The 22,131-nt window shown below is 39.1% G+C and overlaps 1 protein-coding gene across 26 annotated transcripts in view; it reads right to left on the reverse strand.

Annotated features, from left to right (window-relative positions):
- Positions 1–22,131, reverse strand: part of SOX6 (SRY-box transcription factor 6) — a 546,353-nt gene that overhangs the window by 224,726 nt on the left and 299,496 nt on the right. For all 26 annotated transcript variants that reach the window (XM_070764091.1, XM_070764122.1, XM_070764035.1 and 23 more), the window contains one exon: positions 3,966–4,055. In XM_070764091.1, coding sequence (XP_070620192.1) covers positions 3,966–4,055 — 90 coding nt within the window. The remainder of the gene's footprint in view (positions 1–3,965; positions 4,056–22,131) is intronic.

Here is a 22,131-nt window from a genome sequence, read left to right on the forward strand (position 1 = left end):
TGCTCCTGTGATATATATGCGAGATATATATTTATAAAGTAAGCTATTGTATACACACATGACATGCCAAAAGTGGTTTTGCACTGTTAAAGGAATAATCTCAATGCATCTCATATAAGCTGCAAAGCAAACTAGCATGGTAACTTTTTATTCAGATTGATCTCGTGTATTCTGTTATCATAGATTACAAACTCCTGACAGATTATCCATATTTTCCACTTTTGAATTTTTAATTCAGCAGTAATTATTCCTCCTTTTAAAACAAGAGGTGGCACCTGTAACCACAACATACACAACAACTTTCCCAGGGTGGTCCCAACATGATTCCAGAAAAGCATCACAATTAAAAGATGCATGCTGTTATACTTCATGGCTGTCTTTCTCCTAGCTCCTAAAAGAAGAAAGTGCTATTTCTATCATCATGAAATTCAATACGGATTGTGGAATTTTATTTTTATTTTTTTTGCCTGCATTGTAGATGGAATCTCTTACAGAGTTGAAGTTCTTTGCCAGGCTTTTAAAGTCTAGAAACCTGCATGGACCTTCCTATTTGTTAGCTATTATTACACCACTGAAATTACAAATAATCCACATAACCACACCACACACCAATTTGATTTGAAAATATCTCCTTATGCGAAGTCATTTAAAACCCAGGGAGAAATGTAAAAAGAGTCTGCAAGTCATCTGCTTGGTCAGAGCACTTCACAATGCAAATGCCTTTCTTTAGTGGGCAAAGCTATTCACATCAGTCAATGTCTATCCCAAAATAGAACCTGCTATACAAAGACCGCATGTGACATTTAAGCCACAATGCCTATAAATACAGTTTATGTTTCAGTAGTAAGTTCCTCCAGAAATGGACACTAGAATCCGTTGCTCAGAGAGAGTATTCACTACACACTCTTTTTGTAAGATTGCTGGAACAATCATAACTTTTTAATACGATCTCAAAGAAGCTTATATGCCAATTAAAATAAACACGTAACTGGGTATGTCAGTGAAATAATTATAATATTTCAGGCCATACAATAACATACATTAATTTTACATTTTAAGATTAAGGTAAGGTGTTATAAAACAAGCAAACAATTGGGATCAATAACCATATTCTTTTCATTAAGTAATAAAAAATGAAAAATTCAATAGTTTGAAATGGAGGGGGAGAAATAAGAGGCTTCAACAGAAAAGACTATAGGGAGGCAATTAAAACAGAAATAAGAGGAATTAAAGGAGAAATAAGAGGTACTTAAATGGTTAAAAAAAACCCTCCATTGGACAATGTAGTGCGATTAGTCCTTCAGAAGGATACCAGAAAAATACTCAAAATCCTTTTCCAATTTTCCAGTCAAAGTCCTGGGATTACAGAGTGGTTTTGAGAATAAATCCATGAGCATTCTAATAAAGAGCCCAAGAGGTCATGAAAATTGTATATTTACAATTTACAAATGCACCCTTCCACAAATGTCTTTGTATAAAACTTCCTAAAAATCCTTTACCATTCCAAATTACCATCTACATAAGTGGTTCCCAACCTTTTTTTGGCCATGCCCTACTTAAGCATCTCTAAAATCCTGAGGCCTCCCCCACATAACATATAATTCTTATTTTTCAAATATAAACTCACGCAGAGGAAGCCTAAAAAGCCATTAACTAGGTTTAAACAAGGTTCCAACTGCCCCCATTAAAACTGAAATTGCCCCCCATGGCGCGTGGGCCCCACGTTGGGAACCAGGGATCTACATGGGTTAAACTGTGACCAGAGTAATGTATGTTTCCTGTGAGAAGCAACAGGCACACGAATACCGGTCACTGACACACATGCCCCAAATTCTGCATTCTCTAACCAGATAGCCAAGCCTCCTAAATAGTCAGAAGAATCCACAGCCCTCTGAAATAGCCTTATTAGACCAATAGTAGCTGCTTTTTAGAAAAGAGTAGTCATCCATCATTAATCATGGTATAATGGGAAGGATCCCCTTCACCACAACTATTTATCTTCAATCATTTTCCCCCTCAAGAATATTACAGGGTGCATTCCAAAAGTAATGCAATTATTTTTTTAAAGTAATTTATTGAACAGATTTGCACAAACACTTAAAATTCTTCAAAGTATTGTCCTTGGGCCTCTACACATTTTTTCCAGTGACTCTGCCATGACCTGGAAGGCGTTTTTGGTGACCTCTCACAAGGTCTTTGTCATGGTTGATTGTATCTCTTCTATGGATGAAAAATGCGCCTTGCCACAACATGCTACGAGTCTGTGAGTTCCTGGCCAAATACCAGGTGCCAATGCTGCCCCCCTCCTAAAGTCATGACGTCACCCCAGCAGACTTCTTTTTGTTCCCAGCCCTGAAAGGAACCCGTCCATAGAAGAGATCCAATCAGCCGTGATGAAGACCTTGCGAGAGATCCCCAAAGATGCCTTCCAGGGTGCATACCGGTCATGGCAGAGTCACTGAAAAAAATGTCTAGAGGCCCAAGGACATTACTTTGAAGAATTTTAAGTGTTTGTGCAAATCTGTTCAATAAATTACTTTTAAAAAATAATTGCATTACTTTTGGTATTGGGATTTAGCTGTTTAGAGTTATAATCCTCTTGAGAACATCTCCTGCCTGATAGAAGCATGCAAAAAAAAGAAATTGGTAAGATAGAAAAGAGTTTTTATTCATTTTTAATTGATTTTATTCATGTTTAATTTATTTAATTTATTTTAATTTATTTACATCAAATTTATCTAGCTGCCCATCTCACATTAGGTGGCCAAAATATAATACAACCTACATTTAAAACATTGAACAAAACTAATTAAAAGTGATAAATGTGAGCAAATCAAAACCATGAGAGAGAAGATATTCAATATAATTCAGTCTTTACATTGGGACATGTACAGGAGAATTATCTGATGAAATTCTACAATCAACTTGGAAAGTTTTAAAAGGACATTAATTCATGGGAAATAAGGATGTAAATGGCTATCATGGTCTATTATAATGGCTACATATTACCTCGAGCACTGAGATATTACTTGCACAAGAACATGAGGGAATATTTTTGCACTTACACATTGATTTTGGGCTTCCCACAGGCATTTAGCTGCCAACAGGAGGAATAAAACCTAGAGCTTGAATAAGCCTTTGGCTTGATCCAGAATAGGTCCTCTTATAAAATATTGCAAACAGACTAATTGCCCATGGAGAGGGGAAGTTATTTTTAAAGTCTCATCTACAAAGAAAAATACTCACGTATTACAAAATTTAATGTTAAAACCATATCTATTTTGCAACAAATACCATTTATTCTATATGTTGTACTGTTCCAGCATGTGTGATACTGGCAAAAAAAACCTCCCCCACTTTTTTTTTAACCCCAGCAGCTTTTCCTCATAACTCAAATGTCTTAAAACAGAAATGCATTAAAATAAGATTATGAGCTTCATTTATCTTCCCAAACAACCTTCCAAAGTAAGGCAAAGAATTGGGGAATTAAAATAAAGAATCCCCCAGTAGCAATCAGTGCAAAGAGCAGTTCTTCCTCGGAATACCACAGCTTTCTTTCTTTTATTTGGGAGTCTTTTCTTTAATCATTTCCGTTTGTTTTTAAGATACTTGCTACACATTCTGTATTACAACAATTAATAATTCCAAGAGGAAAGAGATGGCTATACAAAAGAAACAGGAAACCAAACACCCAAATTTGTGTTCTCAATCAAAAATGTGACATGTTTTTTCATAACCACCCATGACTGCACCGTCTAAGGGAATTTCACTCTAAGAAAATATTGTTAAATATGAAATAAAATCCATGTGAACATAAAACCAAACATTCAAGAGGAGCTTCTAACCCATTTGTTTCAACTCACATATAAAGGATGGATTAGCATTCATTGCAATTTATCATCTATCAATCTTGTTAGAGTACTACTTCTCCAGGTTAAGACATTATATCTACATTAAGAGTTTACCTTTTATTTCTCCAAGGAGTTCACTTGTGTTTAATCTCTCCATTTTCTCCTTCCAGTCTTTAGAAAGTAGTTTTTCCATGCAAGATGAATCTATAAAGAAAGGTGAAAGTATTAGCAAAAGTTCATATGAAGTCAATAGACAAACTGTTGGAGCAGCCTTTTCCAGAAAATGTGGCTTCAAGGAAGTGCCATGCCTCCTGCATTATGATAATAGCATCCTATTACCTGCTGGTGTACTTGAATACAGTCAATGAATAAAAATATATTCAGTGTTCTAAATAAAGAATGATGCCAGAGCTATATTGCCCTAACCTTGCAGGGGAATTTACAAGAGAAGAATCCAAATTCTCAGAAGCATTCAAGTTAAATATAGAGAGTTTTAATTTCTTACACCACCGCCTGTTTAATGACGACACTAGAAAGAAAACTGCCTGTACTCTACATATTATCTATGGTTTGTATGTATACTATGGAAAGGGTGTGCAATCAATTTATTCATTAGATTTGTACCCTGACTTTAGCTTCAACCACAACAACACAAGAGCATGCAACAGATTCAAACTTAATATTAACCGCTCCAAACTTGACTGTAAAAAATATGACTTCAGCAACCGAGTTGTAGAAGCATAGAACTCATTACCAGACTCAGTAGTGTCAACCCCTAACCCCCAACATTTTTCCCTTAGACTATCCATGATTGACCTCTCCAGCTTCCTTAGAGGTCAGTAAGGGGCGTGCATAAGTGCACCAGTGTGCCTTCCGTCCCCTGTCCAATTGTCTCTCCTTATCTCATTTATCTTTTCTTCCTTTCAAATTTGTTCACTGATACTTTTATATCATTTCTTCTATTCGTTTCTTTAGTTATATTACTACATATCTATTCTCTTCAATGTGTATTATATATTGGACTAAATAAAATAAATAAATAAATAAATCAAGGGGCCTACACCTTTATTTCTTCCTCCTATTTTATCCAACAGCCACACCTTGTGTGTTAAACTGGCCTGAAGAAAGTGATTGGTGAGCTTTGGTGGCTAAAGGTAAACTTGAACTTGGATCTCATTTCTAATCCAGCACATTAATTTCTACAGCATTCTAGCTTTTATAAAGCTGTTTCTCCTGGAATTCAGACCAACATATGATAAGGGAAAAGTTTAACTACTATGCAGTAAAAGCAAAGCAGAGGTATTTATAGAGGGAGAATGGATGCGTGCATATTGGGAGGGAAGACAAACTAGGTATTTGACATTTTCGTTCCAGCTGCAAATCACAGTAAAATTAACTTTACTGTCTGCTAGAACAGTGGTTTGAACAGATCTTACTGACAATAAAGGGGGACATGTAGGCTAAATCTAAGGGGCAGGTGTCTGCAGCTTATTAAAAAGCCAAAAATGTCATGTGATGATTATTTTCCCAACCAACCACTCTCACTTGTAGTGAACACAAGTCACAAAATAGAGTTTTAAGTTGGCTGCTCACATGCCTGCTCACCTTCTGGTGACTTATGTTATTGTTCTATTCTGAATTGGGCCAAAGACTTTTGTTATACCCATCATTATTCCAACATGTGGTTATAAAAAGAGAGAGAATCAAATCAGCTGTCTAGTATTTTATGTCCTAAGCCATAGCAATTCCATCCAAATGGCAACTAATGATGGCTATGGCTCCAATTCTAATTATGGCTGGCTTCCTCTCTCCTTTTATCCATTGGCTTTTCTGTACTCCTAATAAACACATCAAGTAAAAATTGCAGCTCATTTAAAATATAACCTTAAATAATAAAAATATGAATTTACTTCACTGAGGGTCACTATTGCTTTTTTTTTTTTTTTGGAAAAATACTAAATCATAGTTTAGTGTAACATCTGCATGCAGCCAGTTTATGAAAAAATAATCAGTGCTGTAACTGCATACATATTACCAATTTATCAGAAGAAAAGCTTACTGCAAAACTTTTTTACAAGTTGTGTTTACAAGAGTATATGAACATCCTTAGAAAAACAATGTCACTTGTTTCTTTTCCACCATGTAGTATTTTAGATGAAAAGCCAATTTACTAATTACAGTGATCCCCCGGGTATTGCGATCCCGATCATTGCGAAACGGCTATATGGCGATTTTTCAACCCAGAAGTAAAAACACCATCTGCGCATGCACGCCCTTTTTTCTATGGCCACGCATGCGTAGATGGTGCTGGGCAGATCAGCTGCTGGGCGGCTTCCCTGGGTCTTCCCCCTCTTGCTGGCGGGAGGGCGAGAAGCCCCCCCCAGCACCCGCTCGCCCGCCGTTCACCGCTCGCCCGCCCTTCGCCCGGCCACCCGCCGTTCGCTCGCTGCTCGCCCGGCCACCCGGGTTCGGGGGGGTGCTGGCAAGCCCCCCATGCCGGCGGCGACATTTTAAAACAGCCGCGCGGCTTCCCAACTGAGTCCCGAAACCAAGGCGAACTTCCGCGTTTGGCTTCGGGACTCAGTTGGGAAGCCGCGCGGCTGTTTTAAAACGTTGCCGCCGGCATGGGGGGATTCCTAGCAGCCCCCGGACCCCCAACCCGGGTTTGGGGGGCTGCTAGGAAGCCCCCCATGCCGGCGGCGACGTTTTAAAACAGCCGCGCGGCTTCCCAACTGAGTCCCGAAGCCAAGGCGAACTTCCGCGTTTGGCTTCGGGACTCAGTTGGGAAGCCACACGGCTGTTTTAAAATGTCGCCGCCGGCATGGGGGGCTTGCCAGCACCCCCCGGACCCCCAACCCGGGTTTGGGGGGCTGCTAGGAAGCCCCCCATGCCGGCGGCGACATTTTAAAACAGCCGCGCGGCTTCCCAACTGAGTCCCGAAGCCAAACGTCAAAGGCGAACTTCCGGAAGTTCGCTTCAGGACTCAGCTGGGAAGCGGCGCGAGCGAACGGCGTGGGCGGGCGAAGGGCAGGCGCGCGGGCAGGCAGGCGGCGGACAAGCGGTGGGCGGACAAGCGGCGGGCGCGGCAGCAGCGAGGAGTTTGCGTGGGCGGCGGGGAAACCCCAATCTTCGGCTCCTCGCTGCTGCGGCGGAAGTAAAAACACCATCTGCGCATGCGCAGATGGTGTTTTTACTTCCGCAGCGCTACTTTGCGAAAAACCGATCATTGCGAGGGGTCCTGGAACGGAACCCTCGCAATAATCGGGGAACCACTGTATATCCTTTTAAAAGAGAAAGGAGAAAAACAATGAACAAGAATAAAATTAAGAGGCTTTAAGTTGTAAAGACAGCATTAAAATTCTTGTTATACCATAAAACAAACAATTTAATCTTGACAATCACAAGTTTTTATTACTCTTATGAATTTTGGCCAGATAATAGAAGCTTCAACAACTAACCATAAATTATCAATAGAACATTATAATTTGTTGCCTGTGATATTATCAGTTATAAAGATGATTCTCTTGTGTCCAGACAAAATTTTAATCATCCTCACCCCCACAAAAATAATTTTGGCTTTAAGTTGACATTTACATAAAATAATAGAATTTTAGCTAAGAGGCTTTTCCCCAATATCTCTATTATTACCACCACCGTACTCATATATTAGTGTAAAATATATTAGAGAATTAAAGCATATTCGGACAGCGTTAATTTTCAGCACTTCTGGAATCTTATAAAAAATTTCCACAGAGAACAATAAAATGGCACATGTGCATTTCTTTGTAAATTTCTTTTCCATACACTAACAAGCTTTTAAATATCCTTTTCCACACAGTAATCAGCTTTTTCTTTTTAAAATCTACAGATGAAACTGATACTATTTATTGTTCTGATATAACATATTTTTGTTCATGACTTTATGAGTTTATGGTTTTTAAAGAAAATATCTAAAACTTAATAATTAGGCAAATTCATCCAAAATTAAATTAGATCATATAAATAATGTTACAAAATGGTGGTGTGTGCTAAAATTGAATAATTATTATACCAATAAATTCCCATGAATCACCAGAAGGCAAAATCTGGAAAAGTACAATAGTTTCTACATAAGCCTAAAGTTTGTTGGTATTTCATAATGCCTCAACAACTTTTCCTTTTCCTTTAATTTCTGGATGAATGAAATTAAACAAAGAAAAATAGTTCTTTAAAATTGTATTGTTGTTTATCATATAGTAATCTGATAATGATTGTTATTATTTCTAAAACATGGTTTGTTTACATACAATCTTCTATCCTTTCATTGATATGTTCTATTACTATACCTTCTTTTCTATTATTTCTTAGATATATTTTACTATGAGTATCTCCTCTATAACCTTCATCATGTATTTTACTATGTCTGTATAGATATATGCCCACTAAAACCCTCATTGTGTATTGGACAAAATAAATAAATAAAAATAAAATAAATGTCTAGGCATTTCACAGACGCAAAAGACAAACACATGAATGATTTGTTAATTATTGAAAATGTATAATTTTTTAAAGCAATAAATGAAGGAGTTTGAAGAAAATTTCAATCAAATCTCCCTCTTTCCCTATATTGCAATAAAAAAACTTCTGTGATGGAGAGGAATCTAGCAATATCTGAAACATAAACAACTCTCTTGAAATCATACTCAAGAAAACATTATTTATATTGAAAGAAAACAACGAAATTCTGTTTACATTATTAAAGTTCAGTCTACATTTATAACTGGAGCAATGAAGAATGATCACTTCATTTTAAAATACCTTAGGATTTCTGAAATTTCTCTTCTTTCATATACTCCATTTCAACATTGACTTTACACTTTAATTATATCATATCGTATCAATTTCACACAGTCAACGTTCCATCTTACTTACTGGTTAATTCAACTTTACAATCTACCTTTACATTTAGTGACTATCAAGCAAAAGAGATTAAAAGCAAAGCATCAAAAGGAGACTATTAAAACCACTCTTAAAATATGCCAGTGGTCAGAGCAGTGTTTACAAAATTAGGGACAAACTCTAATTAGAACTTTTCTCAATTATAATATCAATTCTGGCAATGCAGAATCACAGTGAAATAGAACAAAATAATAATATATTAAGTTTACTGGCCCAAAGTTGAAAGTCATAGTAAGTGGTGGTCATAGTAAGATGCATGCAGACCATATTGTTGGCAGTATGCCTACTTTATACAGACAACTTCTTCGTCCAACTTATTAACTCAGATTTCATTTCATTTCATCCAGAACAAATCAATTGCAGATTAAATGGTGGGTGGGGGAAACAATTGAAGAAAAAAGATTCCAATCAAACATGAACTATGCAAAAATGTCAAGGCCAAGCTCTGGTTTCATTCACAAGTTCTGCCAAAATATGGATTAAGCATGATGTTTCGTTAAACAAGCCATTATAATTTAGATTGCACACATTTCGTACTAGTTCACGTACGATACTATGTCAAAATTTTGCATGTTATGGCATTCCATAACATCCATTCCTTGACATATGAAACTGAACTCTGTTTGATATCTCCTAATGTGTTTCTGTGTAATTTATTCATCTTTATTTTTTTTCTTGGTTCCCCTTCATTTTCTGCTCTTTTTCTCATGTTCTTTATAAGATTGATTATTAATTATGTGCCATAAATTTCCTTCTGACTCCTAGTGACCAGATAGATAGATTCTCTCCGTGCAGAAGTTTCTGATTTTAAGTTTTCAACCTTGTTTAACAATTTTCCTTTTCTCATTTGTGTTGGCGTGCCTACCTTCCTTTTCAGTTATTATCTGGGGCACCTCTTACATATTTTCATCATTATTATAAACTGCATATTTAAAGTTTTAATTCCACCAAGAAAACAACTTGACCTTCCTTACGGTAGTTGGCCTGCAAACTTCCTGCAGCATTGCCGATTTACTCAGTTTGTGTCATTCAGAGTGAAACAGCTGCATTACAGTACAGAGCAAGCAACGAGGGAGAGCAAGTCTCCGGGTTTGCTGGCTGAGCTATCACATGCAAGCAACAGCAGAAACATTTTCATGTTTCTCATACAAACTCTGTTGGTGCAAATGTATATGCAGAGAAGGCCAGAAACCACTTCCAAAGAAGCCAACATATGGTTATTTTAATCATTAACAAAAATTATTTTGCACAACCTCTTTCATATTAGAAAAACTCTATATCAGTGGTGGGTTGCTACTGGTTTGCCCCAGATCAGGTGGACCAGTAGCAGTGGTGGGAGGCTCCGCCTACCTGCCTGGAAGTCTCTGTGCATACACAGAAGTGCCCACGCGCACATGCTCCCAATAGCGAACCAATAGCAAAGGTAATTGATACTCACTACTGGTTCCTAAGGACTTACACTGACTTAATGGCACATCAACCATCCACTCCATCCTCTTTTGAAAGTTTAGCATCTCCTGCTAAATTGTTTAGTCTCTTTACTAGGAAACAGTTTGGCAATTGCTCCCAAACTGCTATGGAAGGAATGGCAACATTATTTTGGAAATCCCCTTGACTGAAAAACTTAGAAAGGTATCGACAGATGAAGGTAAAAGTCTGATTTGCTAGAAGAAGAATATTCAATCATGCACCATTTAATCTCTGTTACTTACAATAAATATATCTAAGCATTATATATTAAGATTTAACAAACCCACATACAGTATCTGATCTTGTACCTCATTGGTAAAACTTATTTCTATGCTAAGTTAAAATTCAGAGCTTACACTTCCGTTTCAATTTTCTCAATCCATTGAAAAAAATGAAGTCTACAAACTAAAGTTCCTAGATTTCTGAACTCTTAAAACTATTACTAGCTCTGATTGAAACTCTGGGTTTTCAAATATTGGGATATAAATATTAATTGTTGCCAAGCTTGTTATCTAAGCTGAACTTGACTGGGAAAGGGGCTTATATAGTTCTTTTAAAAAAAAAACCTAATGAACATTTCAATCCACATAGTTAAAATGCCATATGCTAAAACGCCCTCCCTCATTTTGTTTCTATCCTCATAAATGGGGATAACCAAGATTCTGCCCTGAGATTTATATATTTTTTAATTTATTTACTAAAAAACAAAACCTTTCACCTTTCCAATGTTTTTGTTCTCTAAAAACAGCTCATACAATGCTCTATTCCTTTTTATTTTTAGCAGAGAAATAGGAGAAAGCATGCTTTTCCCATAGAACAAGGCACAGATATAAACATCAACACAGATGCTCTGGGAGAGAGCTGAACTTCTCAGCCACTTTATCATTAAGGAATGCACCAACTGTTTTAGATAATCTTGGGCCAGCTCAAATTCTGTTCCACACTCCCCTTCAGGAGTGGTCAGTCTTGCCCTGCTCCTAATTTTTCATTTTCCTCCTTCCTCTGGAAGAAAGAAAGTGAGAAAAAAAAGACAGAGACCAAGGACTTTTTGAAAACAAAGAAAAACTTTCAGACAATTAACCCTCTCTTCTTTCAGATAAATTACTAAGTACCAAATGCAATCTCTTCCCATTGTTTAGCCAATATGAACAATTTGTAAATGACTCAGGAATAAAATTCAAAAAATGTCATTTTAAATTAGAACCATTATAAACATGCTAATGACTGCTCGACTCAAAAGATGCAGGATTAGTATAAAAGAATATATTTAGTTCTTGAGAAAATACAGTTGCCTTGTCACACAACTATTTGGACATTGAATTATATGGTTTACTCTAGGCCAATTTCACGAGCATTGTAGTAGCCAAATCTATTTCTTATGTCACAGATAGTTATTTAACTTATCAGTGAAACTGTTTATATGCAAGTATATTTTGAAGCTGTCAGAACAGTATTTTCATTCCATTGCTCCCTTTCCCTCCTATTGTGGAATGAATATTTATATTACTGAATATGCCCCTTATTCAGAGATGGTATTCTGCTGGTTCAGATCGGTTCAGATGAACCGGTAGTAGCAACCTGAGGGTGGGCCTGGGCCACCCCGGGTCCACCCTTGCCCGCCCACCTGCCTATCTACCCCAGCGCTATGCAGTCCTATTTAAGCACATTTTGAAGCCACCTGCATATGTGCAAACCATGTTTGCCAGCAAAGCATATGCATGGAAGACCATGTGAGCAAAGCTAGTGTGCACTCACATTTGCAAACCGGTAGGGAAAGTAAGTGCTGCTTTACTCTTATTCCTGTTAGCATTGCACTGCATTATTCTGACAATAAATTTCACACATACTATAAAACCTATTTTCTCTAATTTCCAGAATAATGTGAAATGCTGGTGATTTATAACCTCAGAACTTACATAGAAGTAATCACTTATACCTAATATTAAAGAGACACGATTTACCTAAAATGGAAATGCACTGTTACTTTCAAGGTGTACTACAATACACATATAAATATTCTTACCTTTACAATACTGATTATTAAGCATACAATTGGCTAACGAGTTTCTGATATCCGAAAAGCAAGTATCTATACCTTCTTAACATATCTTAGAGATTCATATGATCCACATTATGGTTTTACGCTTGCTATTATTATTATTATAAGACTTATTAAGTAAGCTGAATATTTAGGATGGACATACATCAATTATTATGTTATTTATTTTCTGAAATTCCATAGATTATCTTGAGTTTGTATTGTATTTTAACTTTTAGTAGTCTGCTCTGCATTAACTTTTTGTTCTTCAATGAGCAAAGCTTACCTGGTGAAAAATACAGGATTCTAATTAGGAAAATTAGAGCTACGTTCTTTGTAAAAATTCATACAACCACTGAATGGTAACAAACAGATGCAGAAAACTATAAAACTATAGGTATGTATATAACCCTACCTGGCTTTGGGCCAGAATACCTACAGTACCGCCTGCTGCCACATGAATCCCAGCGACCTGTCAGGTCCCACAGAGTCAACCTTCTCTAGGTCCCATCAACTAGACGATGTCATTTGGCAGGCCCTAGGGGAAGAGACTTCTCTGTGGGGGAGCTGGCCCCCTGGAATCAGCTCCCCCTGGAGATTCATACTGCCCCTACCTTCCTCGCCTTCCGTAAGAGTCTTAAGACTCATTTATATCACCAGGCTTGGGGCTATTAGATCCTTGCCCCCTGGCCAATGAATGTATTGAGAGAAAGTGGATTAATTAATTTAAAGTAATTAATTTGATTAAGATGTTTCATATTATTTTATTGTATGTTGTGAGCCGCCCCAAGTCCCCAGAGAGGGGCGGCATAAAAGTCAATAAATAAATGAATGAGTCAATACACACACACACACACACACACACACACAAAACATATGTATCTGTACATATGTATGTGTGTAGCCATACAGAAATTTAATATGAATCAAACCACTGAAGAAAGTATGCTACAGTTCCTTCCATATATAGTTTATTTGTCCAAAACACCAGATTTCCATATTATTCTGTTTGGTAAGAACCCTGCTAAATGCAATAATTAGGAATGTTACCTTTTATAACTACTTGTAAATCATGCTGGAGACTAACATTGATGGGGACATCATATTCACAAAGGATGGGGTTATTAATATTCACTATAGCTTTACAATAACTTCAATAGAGCAGACTGAATGCTTCTCAAGTCTCCAGTTTGCTTAACATTAGGGGAAAGAATTTGTTTAACATTAAAAAAAGGAATTTGGTTAAGATTCGGGAAAGGCTGCCATCACATTTGTGGTGTTCCCATAGCTATGCTCTTGGCCATTCTAGGAACCAAATTTTGGCCTTTGGTCTCAGCTGGTTTTACAGTGAATAAACAGATGGAAATCTGTCCCCAATATTTTTCTGTTAAAGAAAATCAAACTAATGTTGCAAATAGAGGTCTGGCAGAAAGACAGAATGTTTTTTAATTCTATTCCTTCATGTATATTTTCCACCAAAACATAAATAGCATCTACTTCTTTTCCCCCCAAATAATATGGAAAAAAACACAATATTTGAATTCTCATATTTAAAATATCACTCTCCTTTTTTCCAGCACTAACCTAACACTCTGAATTATTTTTTTATTTTATCCAAATGTACCAATCAATACAGATATTCTCAGTTATGTCAAAGACTTCCAACTGAGAAGGTTTAAGTAAACAATCAAGAATACTTCAGTAGTGAAAGATTACTATTGAATGAACACTACATAACGTTGTGGCTAGAACTTTTTCAGGCACTTTCTAATGCAGTATTTTTTAAAATATATATTTAATATAAAATTAATCATCACCATTAGTTTTATAATAAATATGGACAAAACCTTAAAGTTAGGCTCATTTACTTAATTTTTCCATATTTCCGTCAATAGAGTCTACATAAAAATATGCATTTGCAAGCATATTTATCCAACTCTACTTGTTTATTTATTATTTATTAGAAACATAGAAACATAGAAGACTGACGGCAGAAAAAGACCTTATGGTTCATTTAGTCTGCCCTTATACTATTTCCTGTGTTTTATCTTAGTACAGTATGTGTTGTGATTCAGCCTGAGGCTCCTCAGGGACCGGCTGGAGCTCTGCCGGATCCATGTCCAGAGGAGGAGGACAGTGAATAGGAGGGGGAGGACCAGGCAGATGGGGGAGAGGAACGTCAGGAAGAGGAGGAGGGAGAGCAGCCTGAGACCCCCGGGGGGGGGCTCTCCCCAGCTAGTAGCCTAGATTCATTGGATGAAGACGCACAGGGTATAATAGACAAGAGGCAGCGACGTGCAGCTCAAAGACGGGGCCAATTAGAAAGGTATTTCCATCTCTGAATTGGCAACAGCTGGGTTTGGGTGTGGTTCTCCTCAACAGGGTTGAAAAGGCAGGCCCGCCCTTACAGTCTTGTGGAGAGTTATCAACTGGGAGTCCTGTGACCTTGCTTCGATTCTTGGCGTCTCTGATCTTGGCTTGTGGCCTAGAAGTCTGGAAGACTTGGGTGAGGCGTGGGGTTTATTACCTCCAGCGTTGTTTTTGCCAGCAAGAATCCTGTTTTATTGCCTGGCCTTCGTGAAACCTCTGTGAAGCTTCATAGTGTTCCTGTCTGTAAGAACAGTTTTTGATACCTGTGTTTGCTTTGAATTATAGAAACTGCCTTTGCTTTTTACCAGTGTGTCTGGTTACTCTTTTTGGTTGGTGTTGGTGTCTAGGGGGACCCAGACAGAACAGTATGGATATATGTTTATCCCAGGCATGTTTAAATTCAGTTACTGTGGATTTACCAACCACGCCTGCTGGAAGTTTGTTCCAAGCATCTACTACTCTTTCAGAAAAATAATATTTTCTCACATTGCTTCTGGTCTTTCCCCCAACTAACCTCAGATTGTGGCCCCTTGTTCTAGTGTTCACTTTCCTATTAAAAACACTTCCCCCCTGAACCTTATTTAGCCATTTAATATATTTAAATGTTTCGATTATGTCCCCCCTTTCCCTTCTGTCCTCCAGACTATACAGATTGAGTTCATTAAGTCTTTCATGATAAGTTTTATGCTTAAGACCTTGCACCATTTTTGTGGCCCGTCTTTGGACCCGTTCAATTTTATCAATATCTTTTTGTAGGTGAGGTCTCCAGAAGTGAACACAGTATTCCAAATGTGGTCTCACCAGTGCTCTATACAGTGGGATCACAATCTCCCTCTTCCTGCTTGTTATACCTCTAGCTATGCAGCCAAGCATTCTACTTGCTTTTCCTACCGCCTGACTGCACTGTTCACCCATTTTCAGAAATCACTACCCCTAAATCCTTATCTTCTGAAGTTTTTGCTAACACAGAACTGCCAATACAATACTCAGATTGTATTTTTTATTGTATTATTTATTTATTTATTAAATTTCTATGCCGCCCTTCTCGAAGCGACTCAGTGATATATTTGTATGTATATATTTACCAAAAGTATACATTTCACACTGGTGCAAGAGGACTGGGTGTTGTTAATATGTATTATTGGGTTAAGGATTTTCTGTCTTCACTGTGAGTTGTATTGTGTTGTGGGGGGTTGCACTAAGGCAGCACAAACAATCTCACTGTACCTATATTGTGCAGTGATAATAAAGATTTGAATTTGAATTCTACAAGCAGTTTTTTCACAGAATGCAATTTTTGTTTTTGAAAAAAATATGGAAGTTGTATATGGAATAAAACGAATTTACCTGAAAAGAATTCATGAGGAATACCTACTTACCTACCTACCTACCTACCTACCTACCCATCTATTCATCCATCCACTAAACTACTCCTCGCTCATATAAATAAATGGACATATTTTTAGGGAACACATAATTAGGTCAGGGCTAATTTCTGATCTCTGCCATCTTGATTTGACCTACTTCGCAGACATATTGTGAGGATAAAATGCAACACATAGAATTATAAATTACATCTTTGTATATTATATGAACATATTATACAAACAGAAGAAGTACATTAACAGATAAACGTTTTCAGCAAATATGAAATACATCTTCAGTTTAAAATGTTTCATTGCAATTAATGATATGGTGACAGATCATCTAACATACTGAACCCAGACTCTTTAGTGCGAAATACAATTGTTTTAAACTACATTTAACATTTCTTCTTGTATTTTCAATTAGTAAAATCAGACTTCTCTTACTCTTGAATTATTTTAAGCATTCCAGATTTCATTTGCAATCTTATCACTTGCAGTTTATCTTCACTGAATTCTGGCGGAGACGTTTGCATTTCTTTCCCACTGAAATTAATAGGATTTACTTGCATAATTTATCCAATTGCTTTCAACGGGATCTATATCTGACTAGGTTTTTATGCCGTATGAGCCATCAATGGGGTTTTTTTTAAAATGTGATCAAATGTTACTCAAAATTTAATTCAACTAAGAGATTCTGAAAGTGTCTTTTTTTTCCCCAAAAACAGACCTAAGTTACAATATGATAGAAGGGCTGTTGGTTCTAACCTGATACGCCTCTTCTCATAGGCTGAAGCCAACATCCAAGTATGGGATGACACTGTCCATTCAGCCAGTGAGAACTGATTGTAGATCTCCACCTCTGCCTCCATTGCCCCCTCTTTGGTGAGGACTGATAGACAGACTAGGCTTGTGTTCTCCCAAGGTCCACTCAAAAAAAGAAAAGATCACAATTTGATGTCCCAGAAGGTAGACTAGACTGACTCTGGGTGGGATTGGATGTTGGCTCCACTCTACGAGTGGAGGCATATCAGGTAAGAACCAACGGCCCCTTCTACATAGTTGGTGGAGTTAACATCCTAGTATGGGACATACCAAAACCATCTTTCCATAGGGAGAGCTAAGTTTGGCCAGCAAGTCTGCCTAAGTCACGGCCAGCAAGTGCACCCTTTGAAGCACGTGGCATCCAAATTCTGCCTCCACCGAAGTGAAAATTTCAATTTTTGTAGTGGTGGATAAAAGACCCAGGTAGCCTGCAGACCTCCTTGATGGATGCTTGTGTGGACCACGCTGCCATCATAGCTTGCTGTATGTTGAGCATGCTCTTACATAGCTCAGCCTGGGTAAGGACTGGAGGTCATAAACTTTAACTATGGCACTACACAACCATTGACCAATTATGGAAGGGGAAACCTTCTGGCCCAAGGAATTGGGTTTCAAGGAGACAAAAAGAGCATCCATCCTGCACAATGTGGACTTGTACTTGATGTAAACTTTGAGGGCCTGTCAGACATCAGGGGTGTGCAACTATCTCTACAGTTGTGGGAGGGGGGAGGGCAGAAATTTTGAAGGACAAGTTCCTGGTCCCTGTGGAAGATGGAATTCACCTTGGGCACAAAAGTAGGGTCTAGACATAGGATGACACAGTCAGCATGGAAAATGCAGAGGTCCTGTCTAACCAATAGGGCAGTGAACTCAGAAATCCTTATGGCAGAGGTGATCGGCACAAGGAATGCTGTCTTACAAGAAAGGTGGCGAAGAGACGATGTTCTCAGAGGTACATGGTTAGTGAGCACCTTAGTAAGGTCTCATGTGGGGTACCTGTGGACCACAGGCAGGCACAGGTTAGTAGCCCCCTTTAAGAACCTGTATATTATGGGGTGCTGCAACAAAGATTCTAGAGAGCAACAGACAATACAGAGGATAAGGTTGCCATCTGCCTCCTGATTGTGTTGGGCAATAGCCTCTTGTTCAGCCCCTGTTGCAAGAATTCATCATAGTCAAGTCAACTGGCAAGCAATCCTCCTTGAAACACCAGGAACAAAAGGCCCATCCAGGTGGCAGATTAAATCGTCTTAGTGGAAGGCTTCCTGGAGACCTGGAAGGTCAGATGATGCAATCAAATATGGCCCAGCACTTCAGAGGGTCCCACTCAAATGCCAGGTGGTCAGTTGGTACCACATGGGGTCCAGATGAGCTACCGATCCTTGGCTGTCAGCACTGTTGGAGGGATCCGCCAGCGCTGACAAACTGACAGAGACTTCAGGTCCATGAACCAGGCCCGCCAGGGCCAGTATGGAACCAGGAGCAGCACCTCTGCTTTCTCCTTCTGATCTTGGAGAGGAGAGGCAGTGGGGGGAATGCACACAGCAGGCCAGGCACAATAGAGACCATCTGTCCTCTCTGTGCCCTGAGTCTTGCATTGAGTATAAAATCTGGGCAGTTGGGCATTCTGGACATTCAGGCCAAACTGGCCTATTAAGGCTCTGAATATGGAGGAAAGGATGCTCCACTCTGCCTGTTCTATCATTGTACAGCTGTGCCAGAGATGTGGTCTGCCGATAGAAACAATACATTGTGTTCTGCCCAAAGATCCAGGGTTCTGGCCTCTGGCTTGAAATGTCAGGACATGGTACCCTTTGCCAATTGATATGGGCTTTTGCAGCCACATTGTCAGTAGGAACCAGCACATGCTGTCCGGCATTCAGATATCACAACTCTTTGAGCACCAAGTATTTGGCATGGCGACTGTTGATGTTGAACTGTGATTCTGTCAGGGTCCACCAGCCCTGGACAATGACTGACTGGCCATGGGCCCCTCAGCCATACAGGCTGCCATCTGTCATGATGATGAGTCTGCATGGCTCCTGGAAGAAGCAGCCTTTTGTGATGACAGGAGAAATCACCAATGGAGCAAGCAACGGTATCTGGGGGCATTAGGACTTTGTCCGCTGATGTGCTGTGTCCGCCCTCTGGAAGGGTAAGAGAAACCACTGCAATTGCCCAAAAGGGTAATATTGATGGAAGTTATTTTCCATTAGGACTGTAGAAAGCAGGCTCAGTGGGGTCCTAGGCTGCTGTAGGACCTGATGTGTTAATTCAGAGATACTGTCCTGTCACTCCTGGGAGAGGTACACCCTGCACTTTAGATAATCCACAATGGCCCCTAGGTGGGTCAGGTGCCACTGTCTAAGAATGGCATCCACAAAGAGAGGGGGAACCAGAAAAAACTCTGTTGTGGCTTCCTCAAATAGAAGGTCTCTCACCCTGGATCTTTGGTCGAAGGGCACGGAGGGTGGACCCAGGTTGGCAGTGACATTAGATTTGCACAACAGTGACTTCAACAGACCTGGATCAAGCAGAACAGATGAGGCGGGAGTCTAAAATGGGACGCTTGTCCTAAGAAAGATCTAGGCAAGGCTCTTCTGGCTGGAGATCACCTAAGCGAATAGCTCCTGTGACTGAGGGGACAAATCCCAGAGAGGTGGAGAGAGATCAGATGTAAGGTGCAACTTTGTTAAGCACACCAAAATTCAGCAGTCACACCTACAAAGCCTCAAAACAACCAGATACTTATCCAGTTGGTATAAGAATCCAACATATATGAACATAGGCATTTTCCAGGAAAACAGGATTCTTCATCACATGAATACACAATGTAGATAAATTTATGTTACGTAAGGTGTATGGAGCAGTACATATTTTTGTCTGCCCCCCCTCGACACAAATTGCATTAAGTATGCTGCAACGTCTTGCCTGTCAAAGACTACTTCAGCTTCAACCACAACAACACAAGAGCCCACAACAGATACAAGCTTAATATTAACCGCTCCAAACTTGACTGTAAAAAATACAACTTTAGTAATCGAGTTGTCGAAGTGTGGAAATTCACTACCGGACTCTGTAGTATCATCCCTTAACCCCCAACACTTTACCCTTAGACTATCCACAGTTGACCTCACCAAGTTCCTAAGAGGTCAGTAAGGGGTGTACCTAAGTGCACCAGAGTGCCTACCATCCCCTGTCCTATTGTCTTTTCTATATCTCATATATCTTCTCTTCTATACCTATATCTTTTTCTGCTATTCTCTCATAGTTATATTTCACTCCTTTATTTTCTCCTCTATTCTACCTGATTATATCCTCTATAACCCGCTATAACCCTCATTGTGTATTATTGTGTATTGGACAAAACAAATAAATAAATAAGTACTGGCATATTAAAATTTGAACTGCCACAAATTCATTTGGTGCCAAATCCAATGGAATAAGTGACACTTCTTTCAGAAGAGAGAGGGAGGGAGAGAGGGAGGGAGGGAGAAGAAAGGGATTACGTTCAATAAAAAAGAAGCTATGGCCAATCACAAATTCCTGAGGGAAGCAGATACACGTGTTACTACTAGAAGAGACAGAACAAGTTACTACATATAAACAGAGAGCGAACCTCATTCCCTTCTAACACTGATTTTGTTACCTAGCCAGGTAATAAAATATCTTCAAGAAAACAATCAATTTCAGAAAACATCAAGGATTCCACAAAATAAATGAGTCAACAGATTATATTTTTTAACATTAGGAAATATAGCCACAAAATAATGGCTAAATATCTAGAACACTAAATAAAATTACTGGGATGAGATGAAGTTTTGAGATAATCCTATAATGCAGAGGTCTTCAAATTTGGTAACTTTAAGACTTGTGGACTTCAAGTCCCAGAATTCTCCAGCCAGAATTCTGGAAGTTAAAGTTCACAAGTCTTAAAGTTGCCAAGTTTGGGGACCCCTGAATTATAATGCCATCATTATGGAGACTAAGAGCAGGGAAAACTTTTAGAATAGGCAGGGAAAAGATGGTACAGAGGGGAGAAAAAAAAACACCAAATTAACACTAGTATATTATTATTTATTTTATTATTAATCAGATTTGTATGCCGCCCCTCTTCGCAGACTCGGGGCGGCTCACAGCAATAATAATACAATGTAAACAAATCTAATATTTAAGTTAATTTTTAAAAACCCAATTTAGAAACCAATCATATATACTAGCATACCATGCCTAAATTGTATAAGCCTAGGGGGAGGGAAAATGTCAATTCCCCCATGCCTGACGACAGAGGTGGGTTTTAAGGAGCTTACGAAAGGCAAGGAGGGTGGGGGCAATTCTAATCTCTGGGGGGAGTTGGTTCCAGAGGGCCGGGGCCGTCACAGAGAAGGCTCTTCCCCTGGGTCCCGCCAAGTGGCATTGTTTAGTTGACAGGACCCGGAGAAGACCCACTCTGTGGGACCTTATCGGTCGCTGGGATTCGTGTGTCAGAAGGCGGTCCCTGAGGTAATCTGGTCCGGTGCCATGAAGGGCTTTATAGGTCGTAACCAACACTTTGAATTGTGACCGGAAACTGATCGGCAACCAATGTAGACTGCGGAGTGTTGGTGTGACATGGGCATATTTAGGGAAGCCCATGATTGCTCTCACAGCTGCATTCTGCACGATCTGAAGTTTCCGAACACTTTTCAAAGGTAGCCCCATGTAGAGAGCATTAAAGTAGTCGAGCCTCGAGGTGATGAGGGCATGAGTGACTGTGAGCAGTGACTGCCGGTGCAGATAGGGTCGCAACTGATGCACCAGGCGAATTTGCCAAGTTTGGGGACCCCTGAATTATAATGTCATCATTAGGGAGACTATGAGCAGGGAAAACTTTTAGAATAGGCAGGGGAAAGATGGTAGAGAGGGGAGAGAAAAAAACCCAAATTAACACTAGTATATACTTTAAAGCATGCCTTTTTTGGGAAATGAAGTATTTAAAAAAAAATCCTAAATTAATCTTTCTTTTTTTTCCCAAGATAGCCATCAACGTATGCTGCCCTTGTCTTCATTTCCTCCATTGTTCATAGCAGAAGTTACAATCGTTCTGCCAGGCTTGATGCTTATATAAGTCATTATTCGGTTTGGAAAACGTGGTCTGGCTGAACAGACGTGTTCCCTTTTGTAGGGGATTACAATAACACACGGAAGCTTATGAGTGCTTCTGACAGATGTGCTGGCGGCCTGCCACTGCGTGAAGGGTGCGGCTCTGACTGACAACTTGCAATTATGGGGATGA

The sequence above is a fragment of the Erythrolamprus reginae genome, chromosome 1 (assembly GCF_031021105.1).
Source record: "Erythrolamprus reginae isolate rEryReg1 chromosome 1, rEryReg1.hap1, whole genome shotgun sequence".
Lineage (NCBI taxonomy): Eukaryota > Metazoa > Chordata > Lepidosauria > Squamata > Dipsadidae > Erythrolamprus > Erythrolamprus reginae.